The sequence below is a fragment of the Leucoraja erinacea genome, chromosome 15 (assembly GCF_028641065.1).
Source record: "Leucoraja erinacea ecotype New England chromosome 15, Leri_hhj_1, whole genome shotgun sequence".
In the NCBI taxonomy this organism is placed as follows: domain Eukaryota; kingdom Metazoa; phylum Chordata; class Chondrichthyes; order Rajiformes; family Rajidae; genus Leucoraja; species Leucoraja erinaceus.
Window position 1 is genome coordinate 2,276,796 of NC_073391.1, and position 22,438 is coordinate 2,299,233.

The following is a 22,438-nucleotide window of genomic DNA, read 5'->3' on the forward strand; positions in this document are numbered from 1 at the left end:
TTCTGAAAATAAAAGACTTCTCTGCCACCTCAAATATGAATCGAGGCAGGTTTGATTGCTGCTCATTTGTAACTTGTGAACTGTAACTGAAATATATTTTTGGAATCTTGATTAGAGGTAAAAGAAGCACAGAGAAGAAAAAAAATTATGAAGGAGCGATTCCGTCAGGAAGAAAACATTGCTCATGCCATGATTATTTGGAACACAGATATTCTTCCCAACTGGGAGACGATGTAAGTGTAGCATCTGTCCAGCTGATGGTTCACCCATACAATAATTAGTGTCAAATTGTGATAGTTACATATCTTTTTTCGTTTGTTTCTCATATACTTAGTCGAAATACACGGAAGGTGCGGGAGCTGTGGTGGCAGGGTATACCTCCGAGTGTCCGAGGGAAAGTGTGGAGTTTGGCAGTTGGCAACGAACTCAATATCACTCATGGTACGTATGCTGCATTTCTGCTTGCCCTTTTGAGACATAAAGGCAAAACGTTCTGCTTTAGAAGAATTCTAACAAACACTTCTAACAGTATTTTGTTACATTTGTGCTTGCATGAGCTTGGCTGATGACATTGGCAGTGAGTTGGCCTGTATGACTACCATGGTCTAACTGAGTTTTTTGCACTCATTACAACAAATTGGGAAGTTGAGATTCATAGAAAAAAGATAAGGCAATGGAATTTATTTGTGGAACTTTCTGTATGGCTTTGGTTGTGGTGAATTTATTAAATCAATGGACTATTATAGAGGTGGATAACTCGAGTGTCCCTGTTCTGATCATCTTTTATCTTGTTCCATTCTTCTTAATTTTACAGCTGGTAAGTGGGCAGTGAAACGGTTAATAGAGTTTAATGCAGATAACTGCGAGGTGTTGAATTTTGGAAAGTCTAACTAGGGCAGGAACTTCACAGTTAATGGCAGGGCCCTGGGGAGTGTTGTAGAGCAGAGGAGTCCACGAGTACAGATACATAGTTCAATGAAAGTGGCATCACAGGTCAATAGTGTGGTCAAGGAGGCTTTCGGTATATTAGCATTCATCAGTCAGGGCAATGAGTACAGAAGTTGGGATATTATCTTACAGTTGTAAAAATTGTAGGTGAGGCCACATTTGGGGTATTGTGTTCAGTTTTGGTCGCCCAGCTGTAGGAAGGATGTTGTTAAGCTGGAAACCATGCAGAGAAATTTGAGGATGTTGCCAGGACTAGAGGGCCTATGCAAGGAATATAGTCCTTGCTTGCCCGACTATAGTTTGAGGGTCTGAGCTATAGGTCTCCAAGCTCAGACTATATTCCTTTCAGTGCAGGGGATGAGGGATGATCTTATACAGGTGTACGGGATCATGAGAGGAATATATAGGGGTGAATGCACAGTCTTATACCCAGAGTAGGGGAATCAAGAACAAGGCTCATAGGTTTGGGGTGGGAGTGGAAAGATTTAATAGGAACCTGAGCGGCAATGTTTTCGCACAGAGAGTGGTGGGTATGGAATGAGTTGCCAGAGAAGGTAGTTGAGGCAGGTACTATAACAACATTTTAAATGACATTTGGACAGGTTCATGGGTAGGGATGGTTAAAAGAGATACGAGCCAAACACAGCAGGTGGGACTAGTGTAGATGGTCAGCATGGCCGAAGTGGACCCAAGGGCCTATTTCCATGCTATATTACAACATCTATTCCATTGAACGAGGCCTGGAAGTGAACTTACAATCTCCACAACACAATCAATATTTCAATCAAAAGTGGCCAGCAAATCTGCTATGAATTTGAAGTCATACATTGTTCAGACGATATTCTGTTTGTGGCTTGATGAATGCTGCTGAATGGAATGCTGTGTTGACCAAGAAGAGAGTGAACCATTCTGGGTCACGGTTACACCCTGCCATGGGAACTGGATTGCAACGTAGCTCCAGGTTTGATTGACTTGGGGCGGTCACGGTGGCACAGCGGTAGAGTTGATGCCTTACAGCAAATGCAGCGCCGGAGACCCGGGTTTGATCCAGACTACGGGTACTTGTCTGTACAGAGTTTGTACGTTCTCCCCGTGGCCTGCGTAGGTTTTCTCCGAGATCTTCGGTTTCTTCCCACAATCCAAAGACATACAGGTTTGTAGGTGAATTGGCTTGGTAAATGTAAAAATTGTCCCTAGTGGGTGTAGGATAGTGTTAATGTGCCGGGATTGCTGGTCGGCGAGGACCCGGTGGGCCGAAGGGCCTGTTCCCGCGCTGTATCTCTAAAATAAACTAAATGGAACTGGTAGAAATCAACTTATTTTGAAATTGCCTTCATTTTTGATATTGTTTTCATTTGACAGAGCTTTATGAAATCTTCCTGTCCAGAGCTAAGGAGCGATGGAAAAACTTCAGTGAGGTTGGATCTGAGAATGAAACTGAAGGTAAAATTGTGTTACACATCTGTTTTTATACCTCTGCTCCATGCTAAAATAGCGATGCTTCTTCTCTGCTGTTTATAATTTACTCTTTCTCTACTTATCCATTCTACTCCTTCCTCCACCCCACCCCCCCCCCCACAGTTTGCATTTGCCACCTTAAAAATGCAACAGTCATTCTTTGGTAGATGTGTACCAGTAGACTAATATGCATAGTCCCCTCATTATGCAGTGGAATTGTTTGTAATATAGTTAACCTAGGCCCCTTTCCCATCAGCTTTCACTGCGCATTACCTTCAATGCATTAAAAAAAAACTCAACGACAACCAGGACCTTCAAAGTCATCTGCTTATTCACAAAGGTCCTGAGATATCTCAGGTTCAAGAAATGCTTACTGTTTCAACTGAAAACTCAGTCATTTTCAAGTAAAGTGCTGGAAGATGTGGATAACTGAAGGAGCCAACCACCTACTGGTAGATCCTGCATTTCAACCACCCAGCTTAATGATACAATATAAAATGGCACCTCTGCAAATGTGACTAGGACTACGTGAGGATTTGTTATCACCCAGTACATTGTAGAAATGAAGCATAGTGTGACTGGCGAATATCTGAATTTTCGAGGATCTTGTGAACACTTACCCACCAAGATCTTTTCTTCCAAGACAGCACTTGTCCAATTTCACTGGAGGCCATCCGAAAGATAATGCACACGCAATTAGCATCTAATGTTGCTTTACAGATTGCAATATGAAAGTGCTACAGCATTGATGCTTTGAAGATGAAGCATACTGTGTTTGTAGCTGCTAATGAGGGAATCACTACTTTTGCAAACTCTGCATGAACCAAAAAGGATTAAAAATGACTAGGCAGCGGTGCGCAAGTTTCTAAAACCTTTAAACTTTGTTCTGTTCATCGGTCTTGCCTGCCGATCCCATATGTTACATGCATATTCTTATTCATTGACAACACTTTCATTAAAGTAGAAGTTACTCAGCAGAAAACGAATTCTGCGTGTGGAGCTAATGCAGTGTCCTCTCTCCCACTCTAATGCTTTTTGCTGAGGCGATGTTGTTTATGACCTTTTACATTTGTTCAAATGTGAATGCAGCACGAGAATGCTGGAAAGTTTCTTTAGACAATTTTCAAAATGCAATATAGATTTATTTCTCTACTTTATTTACAACCATTCTTCTATACTTAGGCTTAATAGGAAACAACTATCTTGAATTGTTCTTATAAATATTAATAGTTTGGTGGATGCAGCGCGGAAACAAGCCCTTCGTCCCGCCGAGTCTGCAGCGACAAGCGATCCCCCCACACTAACGCTATCCTATACGCACTAGGGACAATTTACAATTATACCAGGCCAATTAACTACTGGAGTGTGGGAGGAATCCGGAGATCCCGGAGAAAACCCACACAAGTCACGGGGGGGAACATACAAAGTCCATATAGACAAACACCTGTAGTCAGGATCCAACCCTTGTCTCTGGTGCTGTAAGGCAGCAACTCTACCGCTACAACATTGTGCCGCCCACAAAATCAAACCATCAATTCAATACATTAAATCAATCCAAAACAACAAGTATTAAAAATAACTAGTCAGTAATTGCCATAGAGGGAGTGCAGACAAGGTTCAACAGACTGATTCCTGGGATGTCAGGACTGTCTTATGAAGAAAGACTGGATAGACTTGGTTTATACTCTCTAGAATTTAGGAGATTGAGGGGGGATCTTATAGAAACTTACATAATTCTTAAGGGGTTGGACAGGCTAGATGCAGGAAGATTGTTCCCGATGTTGGGGAAGTCCAGGACAAGGGGGTCACAGCTTAAGGATAAGGGGGAAATCCTTTAAAACCGAGATGAGAAGAACTTTTTTCACACAGAGAGTGGTGAATCTCTGGAACTCTCTGCTGCAGAGGGTAGTCGAGGCCAGTTCATTGGCTATATTTAAGAGGGAGTTAGATGTGGCTAAGGGGATCAGAGGGTATGGAGAGAAGGCAGGTACGGGATACTGAGTTGGATGATCAGCCATGATCATATTGAATGGCGGTGCAGGCTCGAAGGGCCGAATGGCCTACTCCTGCACCTAATTTCTATGTTTCTATGTAATGTGCAGCTTTGTCAAGTTTTTAAAACTACAAACTCAGTATTGTCCATCTCCCTTCCCAGAAAATCCCATATGTTACTTGCGTACTCTTATCATTTACATTTATTTAATAAACAAAATAAGATATTGTATATTTTGATATGATGTTTCAACAAATGCAATCAACCTGGCGTGCACAATCAAATAAGATCAAATAGAACAAGTTGTCCTACAACTTTAGGCTGTGCACGCCATAAGCAAGAAGAAGAGAAAGATATGAAAAATGAAGCATAATCATTGGCATCTTGTGTGTGAATCTAAGTTGAATGTTGAATGCGCAAGTCCCAGTGTAATTTGTGGTAGTGTTGCATCTACTGGAAATGCCAGCCACATGATAACAAAAGGAACCCTCACACTGTTAACAAATTGGACTCATTCAGCCAAGTGTAGAATGAACAGAAAATCATGGCAGATGTTTATCAGGTCAGGCAGCATTTGTGGAAAAATCATGTGTCTCGAACCCCACAGATGTTGGCTCCACAGATGTTAACATCTCCAGATTTTTCTACTTGTCTTTCTGGTTTCCAATATCGGTAGGTTTGTTTTGCGTTCTAAAGCCACAATGAAGATTCAATTTCCACATTTCATTTTCAGTCATAATTTTACTGTCATTTATTTCTAGAACCTGGAGCATCAGGAGCTGACAGGGAAGCAAGTCTTGAATTGATAAAGCTGGATATTTCCCGTACATTCCCATCTCTCTTCATTTTCCAGAAGGTTTGAGATTTAACCTAAAAGTTTGATTAATAACATACAATTTTAAGTCAGATCTATTTCATGCTTGTTTATAGAATGTGGCAACTGACTGAAAATATTTGGTTTACTGAGTAATAGGGATGAGCTAGATGCACATATATATGTTATAAAACATTTAAGGCGTATGAAACCACGTTGACTTGAATTTTGAAACAACTTAGTCATAGAATGATAGAATCATACAGCATGGAAACAGGTGCTTTGGCCCTATATGCCCATGCTGTCCCATCTATAGGAATCCCACCTGCCCATGTTTGGTTCATATCCCCCTAAGCCTTTAAGGGCCTGTCTCACTTGACAATTTTGCCAGCGTCATATCAATGTCGCCAAAAGATTTTGAACATTTCAAAATCCAGCGGCGACAAAAAAAATGTTGCGACACTTGAAAAAACACCGCGCGTCATGCGTCGTCACGTCGCGTCACACGTCATCACGCCGCGTATTTTCCGGTGACCTGATACGCCAATCAATGATTCCGGCAGTCGCCGAAAAATTCGCCAAGTGGGACTGACCTTTTAGTCAAAGTCAGTAGTCAAATTTAGCCAAAACTATTTTGAATAGGAAGGACAAAATATTTTGAGATGAGTAAATCTGAAGGAATGCATTCAAAGGTAATCAAGCATCAAGCATATTAATTGAGCAGGAATTTGTTTTTTTGAGTTTAGTTCATTTTTAATGAAACCAAGGAGAAATGCCTACTTTTGTAACTTTTGTGACCTATTTTTGATACATAAAGTGGTTAAAATTAGGAGAGTTGGTGCATTGAGAAAAGTTCAATGGAGTTTATAGATAATGATTTAATTATGCCTGTGAATGCATTAAGAACATTCCTCAGAGGAAGTACTAAAACATTTAGTCAGTAATACATTTGGCATGTTTAAACAACCAGATGATATATTTTTTAAACAATGCCTCCTTAAACCCCTGTCTTCAGAGTAAGCTTAAGGGCCTGTCCCACGGCTGTCGCCCGTCAGTCACTACTGGCCTGTCGCGTATATGACGGCCCAAGTGGGACAACTCCTTTAACCACCATCTATGTCATATATATATATATTTTTAAAGGTTTCTGTAATTGAAACTACATTTTTCCATATTTATGGAACAAGACTAGAAATTATACATTTCCTTCCCTTGGTAAATGAGAGTGGAATAGCTTCCTGTTCTTCATTTGGTTCATTCAGACGCTTCACTTAAACAATATTGATTTAAACTCTTTTAAATGAATCTTATTGTATTGGTATTGTCAAATTTTAAGCAGGGTGCATTTCTGCTGAAATATGAAATGGCAAAGTTAACCTCCTTTTAAGAAGTTGATTAAAAATGGTGAATTCAACATTTATGAAATCTATCTCACTATTGAAAGTCCAAATGTAGCATCAATTACATATCTCAGCCCTTCAATTAATTATTTGATCCATCCATTTTCTACAAGTGTATTTTCTATGTGAGGCTCTGTCTTTTAGTTTTTAGAGATACAGCGCGGAAACAGGCCCTTCGGCCCACCGGGGCCGCACCGACCAGCGATCCCCGCACACTAACACTATCCTGCACGCACACTCGGACAATTTACATTTTACAATTTACATTTATACCAAGCGAATTAACCTAGAAAACTTTACATCTTTGGAGTGTGCGAGGCAACAAAACCCACGCAAGTCACAGAGAGAACATACAGACAGCATCCGTAGTCAGGATCAAGCCGGGGTCTCCGGCGCTGTAAGGCAGTAGCTCTACCGCTATGCCACCGTGCCGCCCTGGGCAAAACCCAATCACCTACTCAATATCATTCAAGGTTTGTGTTGGTCTAATCATTGCCCAGATTTGCTATGTCTTATCAGTTATAACGCTGGGTTTTCTCTGGATTTTTTAACATCTTAGTCATTTTGTGTATGTAGGTGGAGTCAAAAGAGCAATTTGAGTTATTTAGTTCAAGCAATAATGTAAGTGAGGGTGGGGTGATATAGGAAGAAAAGTTGAAAGTGAGATTATGGTAGAGAAAGGAATTGTTCATTGGATTTGTTTTTCTGTTATTCATATTGATAGATCTGACAGTCATATGTTAATTTTGAAGGGTGGACCATATCATGACCTTCTTCACAGTGTTCTTGGGGCATATACCTGCTACAGGCCCGATGTGGGATATGTAAGTATTTTATATTGTCCTAAAATGAGGTTTTTATGTTGTCTTAACATTTCTCATGATAGTATTGGTGTACACATTTTTTATATCGTGAATACATATCAGAATTGTATCGTGAGTAATATCAGAATTCAGTCCCATTGAATATTTCAGGTCTTTGGTCCATTTATTTTAGTATCTTTTGTGCCATGTGGTAAACATAAACGCAGAATTCTAGATATACCCAGCAGTTCAGAATGAGAAATACAGTTAATATCACAACTCGATGATCTTTTGGGCTTGAGTGTTTCTAGCATTTTCGGGGAGGTTTCAGATTTGCATCATTTGCCTTTTTTTTGCTTTGCTTTTTTTTGCTTTTTAATTACTTGCCAGATTATTATAGTTTTATTTATCACAGCTAGAATTTTGGCAGTAGAACAGCTCGGCTGCTTATTACCTGATTTATTGTTCTCTTTTCAACCTCAGAGGTACAAGCTCCTTTACTTCAGAGGCATCAGCTGCTGTTTCTGTTCAGCTGCTTTATAATATATCAAGTAGCTGTCACATTCTAGAGCTAACTCGCATGTGCCGTTATGAAAATCTTCTCCAGGGAATCTAAAATATTTCCCCTTTGAAATAAAGTATAAATGTTGCACATTTCTGTGGTCCTTTAATCTTTTAACAAGCTGAACTTTTTTTTAGAAGTATTTTTTTGGTATTGAATGTTGCATAGTCATTACCACTTCTGTTTGCCTGAGGCATTGGGAGGTAACAAAATAATAAACTGTGATTTGTGTTAGAGGAAACGTGACATTGCCTTGAATTCTGAATCTTGTCAAGTTATATAAAGTCACAAGGGGCGGCACGGTGGTGCAGCGGGTAGAGTTGCTGCCTCACAGCGCCAGAGACCTGGGTTCGATCCTGACCACTGGTGTTTCCTGTGTGGAGTTTGTACGTTCTCCCTGTGACCTGCGTGGGTTTTCTCCGGGTGCTCCGGTTTGCTCCCACACTCCAAAGACGTGCAGGTTTGTAGGTTAATTGGCTTGGTGTAAAGGTAAATTGTCCCAAGTGTGTGGAGGATAGTGTTAGTGCGCGGGGATCGCTCGTGGGCCGATGGGCCTTTATCCGCGCTGTATCTCTAAACTAAACTAAAGGCAATTAGAAATGTACTATTTTCTGCAGGTCCAAGGAATGTCTTTTGTTGCTGCTGTCCTCATCCTTAATTTAGAAGAAGCCGATGCGTTCATAGCCTTTGCCAACCTGTTGAACAAACCCTGTCAGCTGGCATTTTTCCGTGTGGATCATGACATGGTAAGGAAATTGTGGTATGCATTGCGAAACACATTACATGCCCCTATTAAATTTCCAATGGAATGTGAACCGTCTAGTATGCAAGACATTTAAAAACATGACTGAAGTCCTTGATCTAAATCCACTTTCGGAATGTTATTTCCCCTTTATTCTATAAGTGATGATACTACCTGATGCTTCAGAGAACTCCCCAACATTGGTCTTTGACACCAGTTTTGAGTTTGTTTCAGTTTTCTATAGAAAAAAACAGCCATTTATATCAACATAGTTTTTTTTCCAGATTAAACTTACATTTTATTCATTCTGAAAGATATGTTCCTTCTTTTGGTGCAAAGTGAAAGAACATTAAATCGGAAAAACCTATTATATCCAGCATTCATACCATATTTAGAAAAGCTTGCTGTGGAAGTACAATACAACTGGTGTCTTTTCTCTTTCTGTTTTGTTGTGTATTTTCTCTATCTGTTTCTGTTCTGTACCTGTGCAGATGGAATATTCACATTTGACACTGCTCGTGATCAGTACAAATGCTACTTACAAACTATCACACTATACTAGGGGTCTCCAAACTATGGCCCGCGGACCACATCCGGCCCGTAGCAAGCTTTTAACACGTTCCGTGCGGCGGGCTATTTGGCGGGTTCTGTGGCTGCGCAGCTTTAGAGATACAGCGCAGATACAGGCCTCTCGGCCCATCGAAGCAATGCCCGTACGCACTAGCACAATCACTACACACACTCAGGACAAATTCACTTAACCTGCAAACGTGGAGGGTGCAAGGAAACCAAAGCACCCGGAGAAAACCCACGCAGGTACAAACTCCATATAAACAGCTCCCGTAGTCAGGGTAGGACCCGTGGCAGGTCTGTGGCGCTGTGAGGCAGTGACTCTACCGCGGCACCACCGTGCCACTGCTCCTGTGTTGCTCCGGTGTGTGTGTGTGTGTGTGTGTGTGTGTCTCTCTCTCTCTCTCTCTCTCTCCCCCCCCCTCTCTCTCTCCCCCTTTTCCCCCCCCCCCCCCCCCCCCCCGTAGGTCAGCGGATCGACAGCCGGCTCTGTGTGTGTGTGTGTGTGTGTGTGTGCCCGATGGGTGAGCATTGTGCGTGCGTGCGTCTTTGTTAATATGTCTGAGGGGTGATCACAGCGCGTGTGTATGTTTGTGAGAGGGAGAGTGTGAGAGCCTGTATGTGTGTGAGTCTGTGTATGTGTGTCGGTGTGCGGGTCTGTATGTGTGTTTGTCTATCAATGTGTGTGTGTGTGTTTGTCTATATCAGTGTGTGTGTGTGTGTTTGTCTATATCAGTGTGTGTGTGTGTGTATCAGTGTGTGTGTGTGTTTGTCTATCAGTGTGTGTGTGTGTGTGTGTCTATATCAGTGTGTGTGTCAGTATGTGTGTTTGTCTATATCAATGTGTGTGCGTGTGTTTGTCTATCAGTGTGTGTGTGTCTATATCACTGTGTGTCAGTATGTGTGTGTCTCTATCAGTGTGTGTGTGTGTTTAGTCTATCAGTGTGTGTGTGTCTATATCAGTGTGTCAGTATGTGTGTTTGTCTATATCAGTGTGTGTGTGTGTGTGTTTGTCTATCAGTGTGTGTGTGTGTGTCTATATCAGTGTGTGTGTGTGTGTGTGTTTGTCTATATCAGTGTGTGTGTGTCAGTATGTGTGTTTGTCTATATCAGTGTGTGTGTGTTGTCTATATCAGTGTGTGTGTCAGTATGTGTGTTTGTCTATATCAGTGTGTGTGTGTCATTGTGTGTGTGATTGCCTATCAGTGTGTGTGTTTGTCTATCGGTGTGTGTGTGTGTCTCTGTGTGTGTGTGACTTCTTTATTTTTTCGTACGGCCCACAAAAATGTGCCAAATATATAATATTGCCCTCGTGCTGAATAGTTTGGAGTCCCCTGCTCTATACCATGAAAAAACATTGAATGTGTTGTCCACATATTAAAGAATAGTCTTTTTTTATTTTAATTTATCTTTGGTCAAATATAACTTGCATCATTCGAAAGAATAGCTGTAAAAACTGTATAATGTAACATATCTAACAGTATCTAGAGAAATATAGTTAATTAATAATGACACCATTGGGCAGTAGTGTGGTGCACAATTTCCCTATTAGATGTGTTCGTAGTGAACTGGCCACAGGAATTACAAAATGTTTTTGAAATAACTTTGTGACGAATGAAATTCGTATCCAGCATTCATTTTGGGCCATTTACTATCTTGTATGTTGGCTTATTTTTCTAAATGTAAGAATTGATTCAAAAGTCAAAGTAGAAATGTTGATGCTTTTACTTTGAAAACCAATGCCAACATTCCTTGGGAGCATTTTAGATAGTATTTAATTATAAAAATGTTGATTTTCCTCAGATGTTGAAATACTTTGCATCATTTGAAGTGTTTTTTGAGGAAAATCTTCCAAAGCTTTTTGTGCACTTCATGAAAAATAGTTTGACTCCTGATATCTACCTTATAGACTGGTAAGTGCATTAAAAAAATGGGTATGTTAAATTCATTTTATGATATATTGTTATTTTAGGACATGACTGATAGCCATCGTAACCAATCTCATTATATTTCACTTTTGTTGCATGAGGATGTATAATTTGTAATCAAGAGTGTTTTATTGTCATGTCCCAGATAGGACAATGAAATTCTTGCTTGCTGCAGCACAACAGAATATGTAAGCACAGTACATAACGGGAAAAGAAAAAAAGTTCAGTGTGTGTATACACATGCATACATACTCAATCTCAATAAATAACAAATATAGTGCAATAATAATGATAGCCTGTTGCAGCTCAGAGCTTATTTGTTGTTGTGTTTAATAGCCTGATGGCTGTAGGGAAGAAGCTGTTCCAGAACCTGGATGTTACAGTTTTCAGACTCCTGTACCTTCTTCCCGATGGTAGTGGTGAAATGAGTGTGTGGCCAGGATGGTGTGGGTCTCTGTTGATGTTGGCTGCCTTTTTGAGGCAGCGACTTCGATAGATCCCTTCGATGGTGGGGAGGTCACAGCCGGTGATGGACTGGGCAATGGTCGCAACTTTTTGCAGTATTTTCCGCTCCTGGACGTTCAAGTTGCCGAACCAGGCCACGATGCATCCAGTCAGTATGCTCTCTACTGTGCACCTGTAGAAGTTCAGGAGCATCCCCTTGACATACCGAATCTCCGTAATCTTCTCGGGAAGTAGAGTCGCTGATGTGCCTTCTTTACAATTGCATCAGTGTGCTGGGTCCAGGAAAGATCTTCGGAAATATGCACGCCCAGGAATTTGAAGTTTTTGACCCTCTCCACCATCTCCTGTTGATGTAAACAGGATTGTATACTGCATATCGCATATTTAATATTGCATTCAATTCAATTCAATTCAATTCAACTTTAATGTCATCGCACAAATACAAGTATGAGTACAACAAAATGCAGTTTTGAGTCAGTCTGTAGTAGTTGTGCATAAAGAAATTAAAAAAAAAAAAAAATAGAAAGAGAGAAGATACAGAATAATCAAAAAATACAGAATAATTAAGCAATGGGGACAGAGGGGACGGAGAAATCTATCGGCGGGACTCCGAGTTCAGCAATGTGATTGTGTTGTTGTAGAAGCTGTTCCTCATCCTACTAGTACGTGACCTGAGGCTCCTGTACCGCCTCCCTGATGGGAGGAGGGCAAACAGTCCATGGTTGGGGTGTGAGGGGTCTTTGATGATCTTCCCAGCCCGTCTCAGACACCGTTTTCGGTGGAGGGCATCCATGGCAGGGAGCGGGGCACCGATGATGTGCTGCGCGGTTTTCACCACCCGTTGTAGTGCCTTCCTGTCCGCAGCAGTGCAGCTGCTGTACCATACCGTGAAGCAGGTGGTCAGGATACTCTCTATGGTACAGCGGTAAAAGTTGGTCAGGATCCGGGGGGACAGGTGGGCTTTCTTGAGCCTCCTCAGGAAGTAAAGGCGCTGCTGTGCCTTTTTGATCAGCTTGGAGGTGTTGAGGGACCAGGACAAATCCTCCGAGATATGTACTCCGAGGAATTTATAGCTGGAGACGCGCTCCACCTCAGTCCCGTTTATATGGATGGGGGTATGACTGCCTCCTCTGGTCTGCCTGAAGTCAACAATAATCTCCTTCATCTTTTTGGAGTTGAGGACGAGGTTATTGTTGGCACACCAGGCTGTCAGGTGCTGGATCTCCTCCCTGTAGGCTGACTCATCGTTGTCGCTGATCAGTCCTACTACCGTGGTATCGTCAGCAAACTTAATAATGGCGTTGGATCCGTACTTTGGGATGCAGTCGTGGGTGAAGAGGGAGTAGAGGAGAGGGCTGAGCACACAGAGTTCAGTGTTATAGTGGATGAGGTGAGGTTATTGACCCTAACAGGCTGTGGTCTGTTAGTGAGGAAGTGCAGTGTCCAGTTGCAGAGGGAGGTGGAGATGCCAAGTCCACTGAGTTTGGTGATCAAGCTGGCGGGGATGACGGTGTTAAAGGCAGAGCTGAAGTCAATGAACAGCAGCCTGATGTAGGAGTTGTTGTAGTCCAGGTGGGTCAGGGCAGAGTGTAGGGCCGCCGATATGGCGTCCTCTGTAGACCTGTTGGTCCGGTAGGCAAACTGGTGGGGGTCCAGTGTGGGGGGGAGGCAGGCTTTGAGGTGAGCCAAGATCAGCCGCTCAAAGCACTTTGCAATGAAAGGGGTGAGTGCCACTGGGCGGAAATCGTTGAGACTCCCTGTAGCTGACTGTTTGGGCACTGGCACGATGGTTGATGCCTTGAGGCAAGTGGGGACAACACCCTGGGCCAGTGAGAGATTGAAAATGTCGGCGAGGACTGGGGATAGTTGTCCAGCACATGCCCTAAGCACCCGGCCAGGGATGCCATCGGGGCCGGCAGCTTTGTGCTCATTCACCTTGCTCAGTGCATCTTGTACAGCAGAGGTGGAGAGGCTGAGAGGTTGTTCATTCGTGGGTGGAGCAACTTTAATGGCTGGGGTTTTGTTGTCCCGGTCAAAGCGAGCATAGAAGTGGTTTAGCTCGTCAGGCAGGTGTGGCGTTGTCTGGGGGAGGGGTGTTAACTTTCTGGTAATCGGCAAGGGATTTGATTCCTTGCCACATGCGCCTGGGGTCAGAGTTGTTGTGGAAATGCTCCTCAATCCACTGTTTATGATTGAGTTTAGCAATCCTAATTCCCATTTTCAGATTGGCCCTGGATGAGCTGTATCCCTCAGCGTCGCCAGATCTGAAAGCGGCATCGCGAGCCTTCAGTAGGAGTCTGACCTCCCTGCTCATCCACGGCTTCTGGTTAGGGAAGGTCTTTATCTCCTTGTGGGTAGTGACATTATCGGTACAGAATTTTATATAGTCCAGAACTGTTGAGGTGTACGAGTTGATGTCCACTTGTGAATTGAAGGTGGACTGAGTAGCAAAGAGACTCCAGTCTGTCTGCTGAAACTGCTCCTGTAAGTCAGAGACAGCCCCCTCAGGCCAAACCTTCACTGTCCTCATGGTAGGTTTCACACGTCTGATCAGAGGTGTGTATTTGGGGAGCAGGAACAGGGAGAGGTGGTCAGACTGTCCAAGGTGGGGAAGGGGGAGGGCTTTGTAGGCTTCAGTAATATTAGTGTAAACTAAGTGCAGAACATTGTTTCCTCTGGTTGGGCAGGAGGCTACATCAGCCACTATGATGCAATTCACTTAATAGTTGTATTCTTTAATTGCAGGATATTTACACTCTATAGTAAGTCACTCCCCCTGGACCTGGCTTGTCGAGTCTGGGATGTCTTTTGCCGTGATGGGGAAGAGTTTCTTTTTCGGACAGCACTGGGCATTCTCAAGTTGTACGAGGAAATTTTAGTGCAAATGGATTTTATTCACATAGCTCAATTTCTTACCAAACTGCCTGAAGACATCACATCAGAAAAACTCTTTGCTTGCATCACTACTGTTCAAATGCACAGTAGTAACAAAAAATGGACACAGGTGAGGAAATGCACGTTGTTTTTATTAAATAATATTTTTAATAGAAGCATATACATATAATAACAAAATTGTTTACCAATTACATATATACAAAGCTTTTTTTTGAAAGCTAGAGCTGTAGGGAGAAAAAGAAATAAGAGAAAAAAAAAAGAAACTCAACTAATAGAGACGGGAGGGAAAAAACAAATTACCAATAACACAATTTTGGAGATAGGTCTATAGATTATAAAGTGTAATTATTCATCAATTCCTGGACTCAAGTTTCAGTCCAATTTGAACCAATTTACCTTTTTAGAAAATCAATAAATGGAGACCATATTCTAGCAAATAGTTCTGATTTGTCAATTAAGACCAGTCTAATTTTTTCCAAGTGTAAGGTCTCAGACATTTCTGTGGTCCACATGTGGGGGTTGTTGGATATTTCCAAAATTTTAGTATTAATTTATTCCCAATTATTAGACTATAATCAAGAAAATGTCTTTGATTTATTGTAAGTTTTATACTTTGTTCTGATATTCCTAATATTATTAGTTTTGGATCAGGATCCAATTGAATATTAACAACTTCAGAAATATTTTAAAAAATATCCATCCAAAAAGTTTTAATTTTTATGCAGTTTACAAAGGTATGGGTTAGATTAGCTTCTAAAATGCACATGTAGTTGAATAAGTATTGTGCTTCATTCACAACTATTAGTAGCTCTAAATATATATTGTGGAATATGCCTTTAGTTTAAGAACAATATACCTCAAAGCAATCGGAGGTCAATTGTGGCATATTGTCATGTAAATATTCCAAAGTACAAGGTGCGTTAAAGCTTTTAAAGTTTAGTTTGCTGAGAGTTTAAGAAAGTATTACATGTCTTACTTTTGTATATGATTTTGTAAATGACAGTATCATTTGTTGCATGGATAAGAACCTCCTGATTTAACAACAGATAATAGACTTGTTTTTAGCTTTTATTTGTTGCCAACAATTACACATTTCCTGTTGGGTTAAATGTTGAGCGTTATTTTTGATAATGACGTTTCTGATTGCAGATAGACACAAAAGGCTCAGCGGGTCAGACGGCATCTCTGGAGAAAATAAATAGATGATGTTTCGGGTCGAGACTATTCTTCGGACTCTGAAGAATGGTCTCGACCCGAAACATCACCTATTATTTTTCTCCATAGATGTCTGACCCGCTGAGTCTTTTGTGTCTATCTTTGGTTTAAACCAGCATCTGTAGTTCCTTCCTACACATCTTTTCTGATTGTGTAATTTGATACTGATTGTAACCCTGTATCAATGGCTACTGAAATTATTTGGAGGCAAGGTAAGGTGAGTTGCAGTTCCTATCTCAAATTACTGGGTTTAATTACTACTAAAGATTGGGAGGTCTGTGGGAAGGAGATCACTTTGCTTGATTAAAAGTTTCTCATTACATTGTTAAAAGATAAAATGACTGACATGACTGATGTATTTAGTTTCTCATGCCAAAATGCACTCAGAACCCAAACATTTCGAAGATGCACAAAATTAAGTGAATAAAATATCATTCTCAACGCTGTTTACTCATGAGATTCACAAGGCATACATGTTCCCCACAGTATTCAATAGACCAGCTACGTTAATCCATGTTGGCACGAGCCAGAATTGCTGGTAACTGAGACTGTCGGATGTGCAAAAGCTGATAAAGATTTCTGGCCTGCTGAGCTGCAAAGAGCTGCATGTGTCATGAATAAAGAATGAATTAATTGATAAGCACCTGACAATTTTACTCTTTTTTGTTATCAAAGCAAAAGTTATCCAAGACGGCGCCCAGCCCAGGCGAGTAATTGAGAAGCAGACCTACAGTCACACATTACAATCGCTTTATTGTAATCATGTATTGTCTCCCCGCTGACTGGATAGCACCCAACAAAAGCATTTCACTGTACCTCGGTACACGTAACAATAAACTACACTGGAACAGGGTGTAACTTAAGCTGTTAATGACGTACCTACCCTTTGTGCTGAACAACGTTTCGGACCTTGGACATCTTATGAAGTTTATTGGTGTGGAAAGTAAAGATGAATCCATGTATTGCTTCACATTTTTGCCTCCTACTCTCTGCAAATTGTGCATGGTCAGATGTGTGATCAACAGATGCCTGTGTTATTCAAACATCTGACTTCTTAAAAAGGCTTCAGTACTACCAACCCTGTGATACTTTTGACATGTCTAGTAACATGGTATTCACAAAGTAAAATTAGAAATCACTATATGTTTCATCTTTTGGGTCTTTAGGTTAAACCAAAAGTAAAAGATGAAGTTTAGAGAATGAGCAGCGGTGGGTTTATGTTGGGAAGAAAGGGAAAAATTATGGTATTGTGTGAATTGGGAGGCAATTAAGACTCTGGTTAAGAGGAAACTAGCCGGCAATATGTTTTGTGGTTTGGATTTTCCCTTTCCAAACCTGTTTCTGTCAGGTGGGGCAAGTGCCTGGAAATAGAGTTCTTGTTCTATTTATGGAGTCAGTCAGATTGAAGATTAAGGCAAACCAGGATGTAAAAATTCTAATTATGACCTTTTATAAAATAAAGGGTGGGGATAGGCACCATATGTCATCATATTTAAAAATTATTCTGGGGGAAAATACAATTGGCTTTTAGAAGCAATGTGGAAATTATTTTGGGCTTAGTATGCCACTCGCAACTTAATTATACATTGAACAAAGTACAAAGTATGTGTTTTGGTGGCAAACGTAGAGCAAAAAATGATTGATATTTGTGTTAATTCATTATTTTTTGATTTGCCACCTGAGTGAAACACGGATGGCAATTTCTAGATTTACAGGTATTGTGTGGACTATGGATATTGTTATCATGTTTCCTCCATTTCCCAGTGAGTGCTGGCAGTTATTGTATTCTCGGCACATATTGCATTGCCAGTGAAAGGAGACAGTAACCGGTAACATGGAGTTTAAACAGAAATGTGGTATGTATGACCGCAGTTAGAGATTTATTGAGAGGATATTTAATATCATGGGATAAGATGAAATGAACTAGGAAACCTCAGCATTGGTGATGTTATGGGATATTTGAGAGTTGACGAAGTTCTAATTTTTTGAAGTAAAGTGGGAGGAAGGAGATCGTTTTTTTTCATTTTTCTTTAACAACCAAAGGATAGTTACAGCAATTAGGATCTGATATAGAACCTTAAAGTTAATATATTTTTTATGGTGTATTGTCAGGCGTACCGAGGTACAGTGAAAAGCTATTGTTGCGTGCAATCTAGTCAGCGGAAAGACAATGGTAATTCCAGTTCTTCTACCCACCCCTTGTCTGGGTCAGTAAAACACTGAATCGAATGCTGGAGTCCAAACCCTTCTTTATTATTCACCGCAGGGCCGGCTTCGGATCCACTCACTCGAACCTGCAGCAGCCTCGAGCAAACAGAACAGAATTAATGACAACCAACACGCCCCAATGAAACGATCCCCTATTTATACTAATATACAGTGGCGGGAAAGTACAGGGGGAGACAATCCCTTAGCCCAATCACAGATAGTGGCTGGAAAATACAGTGGGAGGCAACCCCTTTGCCCAAACACTGATACAGAACAAGCGTCAGTACATTGAAACAAAACAGAAACTTCTATAGGGGTCCGGACTTGGTGATGACGTGATTTGCAGGAATCGCAGCACCTGTGATGTAACCACTAGTGAAGCCAAGTTTCACAGTCACCTTACATTGCCAAAGCACTCCCATGTCTGCATATTCACAGTTATACTTGATTACAATTGAACCATCCATAGTGTACAGATATATGTACAGGAATAACATTTAGTGCAAGGAAAAGTGTGATTAAAGATTGTCCTTGGGTCTTCATGAGCTCAGGACCGCTGTCTAGTTGTTGATAGAATGGTTCAGTCGCCTGGAAAGAAACTATCCCAGAATCTAGAGGTATGCGTTTTCACACTTCTGTGCCTCTTGCCTGAGGGAAGAAGAAGGAATGACCAGGGCGACACTCGTCATGCTGGTGGCCTTGCCCAGGCAGCTTGAAGTATCGATGGAAGGGAGTTTGTGTGATGGTCTGGGCTGCGACCACAATTTTTTGCAGTCTTGTGGTGTTGGGTGGAGCTGTACCCAAACCACCTCCAGTTTAAATTCCATTTGGAATATTTTGGAGGACCACGAAACCAAGAACCATGCTGTGATGCATCCTAATAAAATGCTCTCTATGGCGCATCTGTAGAAGTTGGTGAGAGTTGTTGGGGACATGCTGAATTTCCTAAGCCTTCTAAGGAAGTAGAGGAATCGGTGTGCTTTCTTGGCCATTGCTTCGATTTGGGTCTTCCAGGACAAGTGGGGAAACATTTGAAAGCACTTCAATGGATTCAAGCAAAAACTGACATGCTTTTCCTATTTTCTCATCCTTTGAATCAATATTCAAAGAACTTTACAGATAGAACTCTAAAACTTGGGACCTAGCAAGTTAAATGCATCTCTGCCACAAGTGAAGCAAAGTATGTGGACATAAGAGTTGAAGGAGACTACAGAAATAGAGGGAGATATCTGAAAACAAGAAGTATTTTTAAATGGTACTAGACTAAGTGGGACCCGTTGGGTCCCAGTCACACGGGAGACCTGGTCCCCCAACGCAACCCGTTCCCCCAACGCAATATTCCACCACTCACCCATAGCCCCTAACTGCACAGGCGCAGCTGATGGGTTCCTGTTGTGACACCCCTGATCCCCCTCCTCTACTCACCTCTTACCCTTCACGCACGCACTCCATCCCCCCTCAGGCGGGGATTGTCGGGGGCCGGTGGGGAGGGGGGGAGTGAGAGAGCGTCCTGCAGCCAGAGTAGGAGGGCGGCTTCAGGCGGGGTCTGTCAGGGACTGGTCACGGGGAGAGCATCCTGCAGCCTAGGGAGGGGGGCGGCCCCAGGCGGGGTTGTCGGGGGCCAGTGGGGGGTGGGGGGCATCCTACAGCCGGGAGAGGGGGACGGCTTCAGGCGGTGGCTGTTGGGGGTCGGTGGGGGTGCATCCTGCACTCACTTATCCCACCTCAACCCCCCACCCACTATTCGCGGCTCTCTGGCGGCGCAGCCATTCCCTCCCATTGGGTTCCCATTGTGACGTAGAACACGCAGGTATTACTGCGCAGGTGCAGCTGACGGGCACGGCAAGTGGAAAAGGGATTTATTAAAGCTTCAAATGTGAATAACTCTTAAAATATAACAACAATTTAAAGATGAGATTTATTCAGTCCATTCTTTCTTGTTGAGCCTCTCGTTGCATTCTGCAGCTGGGGGAGGGGGACGGCTTAAGGGGGAGCCTGTCGTGGGGGGGAGTGCTGTCGTGGCCTTCCACTGCCATAGCCTGCTACTGCCTACCCCTGAGGTGGCCTGCCGCTGCCTATTGCTGTCATGGACTAACCGCTGCTGCTTCCCTATCACTGGTCTATCACTGTCATGGTCATCCGGCTTCAGGCGGTGACCAGTGGGGAGCATCCTGCAGCTGTGGATGGGACGGCTTCAGGCGGGGGCCGGTGGAGGGGAGTGGCTCCCAGCAGGGGAGGGGGATGGCTTCAGGAGGGGGCTCTCGGGCCCGTGGCCTGGAGCTGCCTCCTACTGCCGGGGGAGGGGGATGGCTTCAGGTGGGGGAGGGAGGGGTATCCTGCAGCTGGGGACGGAGACGGCTTCAGGTGGGGGCTGGGGCGGTGGGGAGCATCCTGCAGTTGGGGACGGCTTCTGGCGGGGACCGACAGGAGCATCCTGTAGCCGGGGGAGGGAGACGGCTTCAGCGGTTGGTGGGGGTGTTGGGGGAAGCGCGGGGTTGGGGCGGGGGGGAGAGAGCTCGGAGAAAAGACGGTTGTGGGGGAGAGGGCGGTATCACGGGGGAGGGGGGCAGGAGCCAGCGAGGGGGACCGGAGGGGAAGGGCTGATAGGGACTCACAACGGGCGTTGGACGCTCTCCTCCGCCAGGATCAGATTCTCTGCTTTCCCTTTGGCGACATCTCCCGTGCCGTGCCAGGCTTCCGGTCCCTCCTAATATTGTGTCCGGTTGGAAACCTCCGCTGGCCCTCCTCAGCTCCAGTAAAGCCGCGATGGTGCAGGAAGGGGCAGACCGTCCCGCAGGGTGACAGGAGAAAAGACCAATCCACGCGGCGCTGAACGTCAGGAGAGGAGATCAATCTGTGCACGAGCGGTTTTTAGGATTTTTAAAACCTTGCTAACTCTTACATCAGACCACCGATCGGAAGGAAACTTGGTGCACTCACAGCACAGGAGAACGATAAAGTAAGCTCGCGAAAAATTGTAGCGCTATCACGTACCGTTTTTACGCAAATGAGAGTGTGCGCAAACCGGAAGATAATGATCAGAGTTTTAGTTATATACTAGTGCAATGGCAGACCCGTTGGGTCTGCTCCCCCAACGCAGCTGTTCCCTACCCGTAGCCGTTCCCTACCCGCAGCTCCCACGGGAGACGTGGTCCTCGAACTGAAGCCGTTCTTGAAAGGCCGAATTAAATGGCGTCTCTTGAGGTTGAAATGCGGGCACCAGCAGCCGTTATGGTCGCTGGCCAGCAGGAGGCGACAAAATGAGTGAGTGGGGGGGGAGGGGGGGGAGAAGGATTTGATTAAAAACGTGTACTTAAAGGCGACGTAATGTAATGAGGAGCGGATAGTTAAAAGGAAAAGCGAAATCTCCGCCGAAATGGAAAAGATCTGGAAGATTGAGCGTCTGGATTCGGCGTGGCAGTGAATCAAAGGAAGAAAGTAAAAGGATCCATTCCGATTGGACATCTGCGAGCATCGGCCATTCCGATTGGACATCTGCGAGTATTGGGCACGAATCAAAAGGCAGAAAGGCAGCCAGACGTCAGGCACAGAGTTTTATAGATTGATAGATTGGCCTGGAAGTTAACATAAGCCAACAAACACAAGTGAAGTTAGAATAATACTTAGGGAGCGGAAGAATTTGGGATAATTTAGTTTATGGAGGGTGCAAAAATGGGAGGCTGACTTGGACAGCATTGAAATGATTGAAGCAAGGGGACACTTAAGCATTAAATCAGCAATGGATGATGGAAATATTTCTTCCTGATGACGAGAGTGTGTCTGGGAAGCTACTGAGTTGGAATAGAATAGCAACTTGCCATGTACGTTGGCTTGATTTCATTGCCTACATGTACTGAGCTCAGAACCCTATCACTATCTGCCTTGGGGAAATTAGTCATTTTTACTCCATCAAAATCCCTCCTTTCGGCCTCTCAGTTCTAGAGAAATCAACCCCATTCTTCTAATCCCAGGTATAATTGGGAGGCAATTAAGACTCTGGTTAAGAGGAGACCAGCCGGAATAAGTTTTTGGCTTGGATTTTCCCTTTCCAAACCTGTTTGTGTCACCTGGGGCGAGTGTCTGGATATGGTGTTTTTGTTCCGTTAATGGAGTCAGTCAGATTGAAGATTAAGGCAAACCAGGATGTAAAAATTCTAATTATGACCTTTTATAAAATAAAGGATGGGGATAGGCACAATATTTTTTTTATGTCAATATATTATAAACTTATTCTGGGGGAAATACAATTATTTTTTTGGAGCAATGTGAAAATTATTTTGGGCTTAGTATGCCACTAGCAACTCAATTATACATTGAACAAGTACAAAGTATGTGTTTTTGTAGCAAAAGTAGAGCAGAAAATCATTGATATTTGTGTTTATTCATTATTTTTGGTACAGAGAGGTCTGGATTTTATTTCATGACCTTTCTCTTATA

At 43.0% G+C, this 22,438-nt stretch overlaps 1 protein-coding gene across 2 annotated transcripts in view; it reads left to right on the forward strand.

Annotated features, from left to right (window-relative positions):
- tbc1d12b (TBC1 domain family, member 12b) overlaps positions 1–22,438 on the forward strand; it is a 105,772-nt gene that overhangs the window by 77,860 nt on the left and 5,474 nt on the right. For both annotated transcript variants that reach the window (XM_055646590.1, XM_055646591.1), the window contains 8 exons: positions 116–233; positions 335–441; positions 2,311–2,391; positions 5,161–5,255; positions 7,366–7,437; positions 8,596–8,724; positions 11,094–11,203; positions 14,429–14,687. In XM_055646590.1, the coding sequence (XP_055502565.1) occupies positions 116–233; positions 335–441; positions 2,311–2,391; positions 5,161–5,255; positions 7,366–7,437; positions 8,596–8,724; positions 11,094–11,203; positions 14,429–14,687 (971 nt within the window). The remainder of the gene's footprint in view (positions 1–115; positions 234–334; positions 442–2,310; positions 2,392–5,160; positions 5,256–7,365; positions 7,438–8,595; positions 8,725–11,093; positions 11,204–14,428; positions 14,688–22,438) is intronic.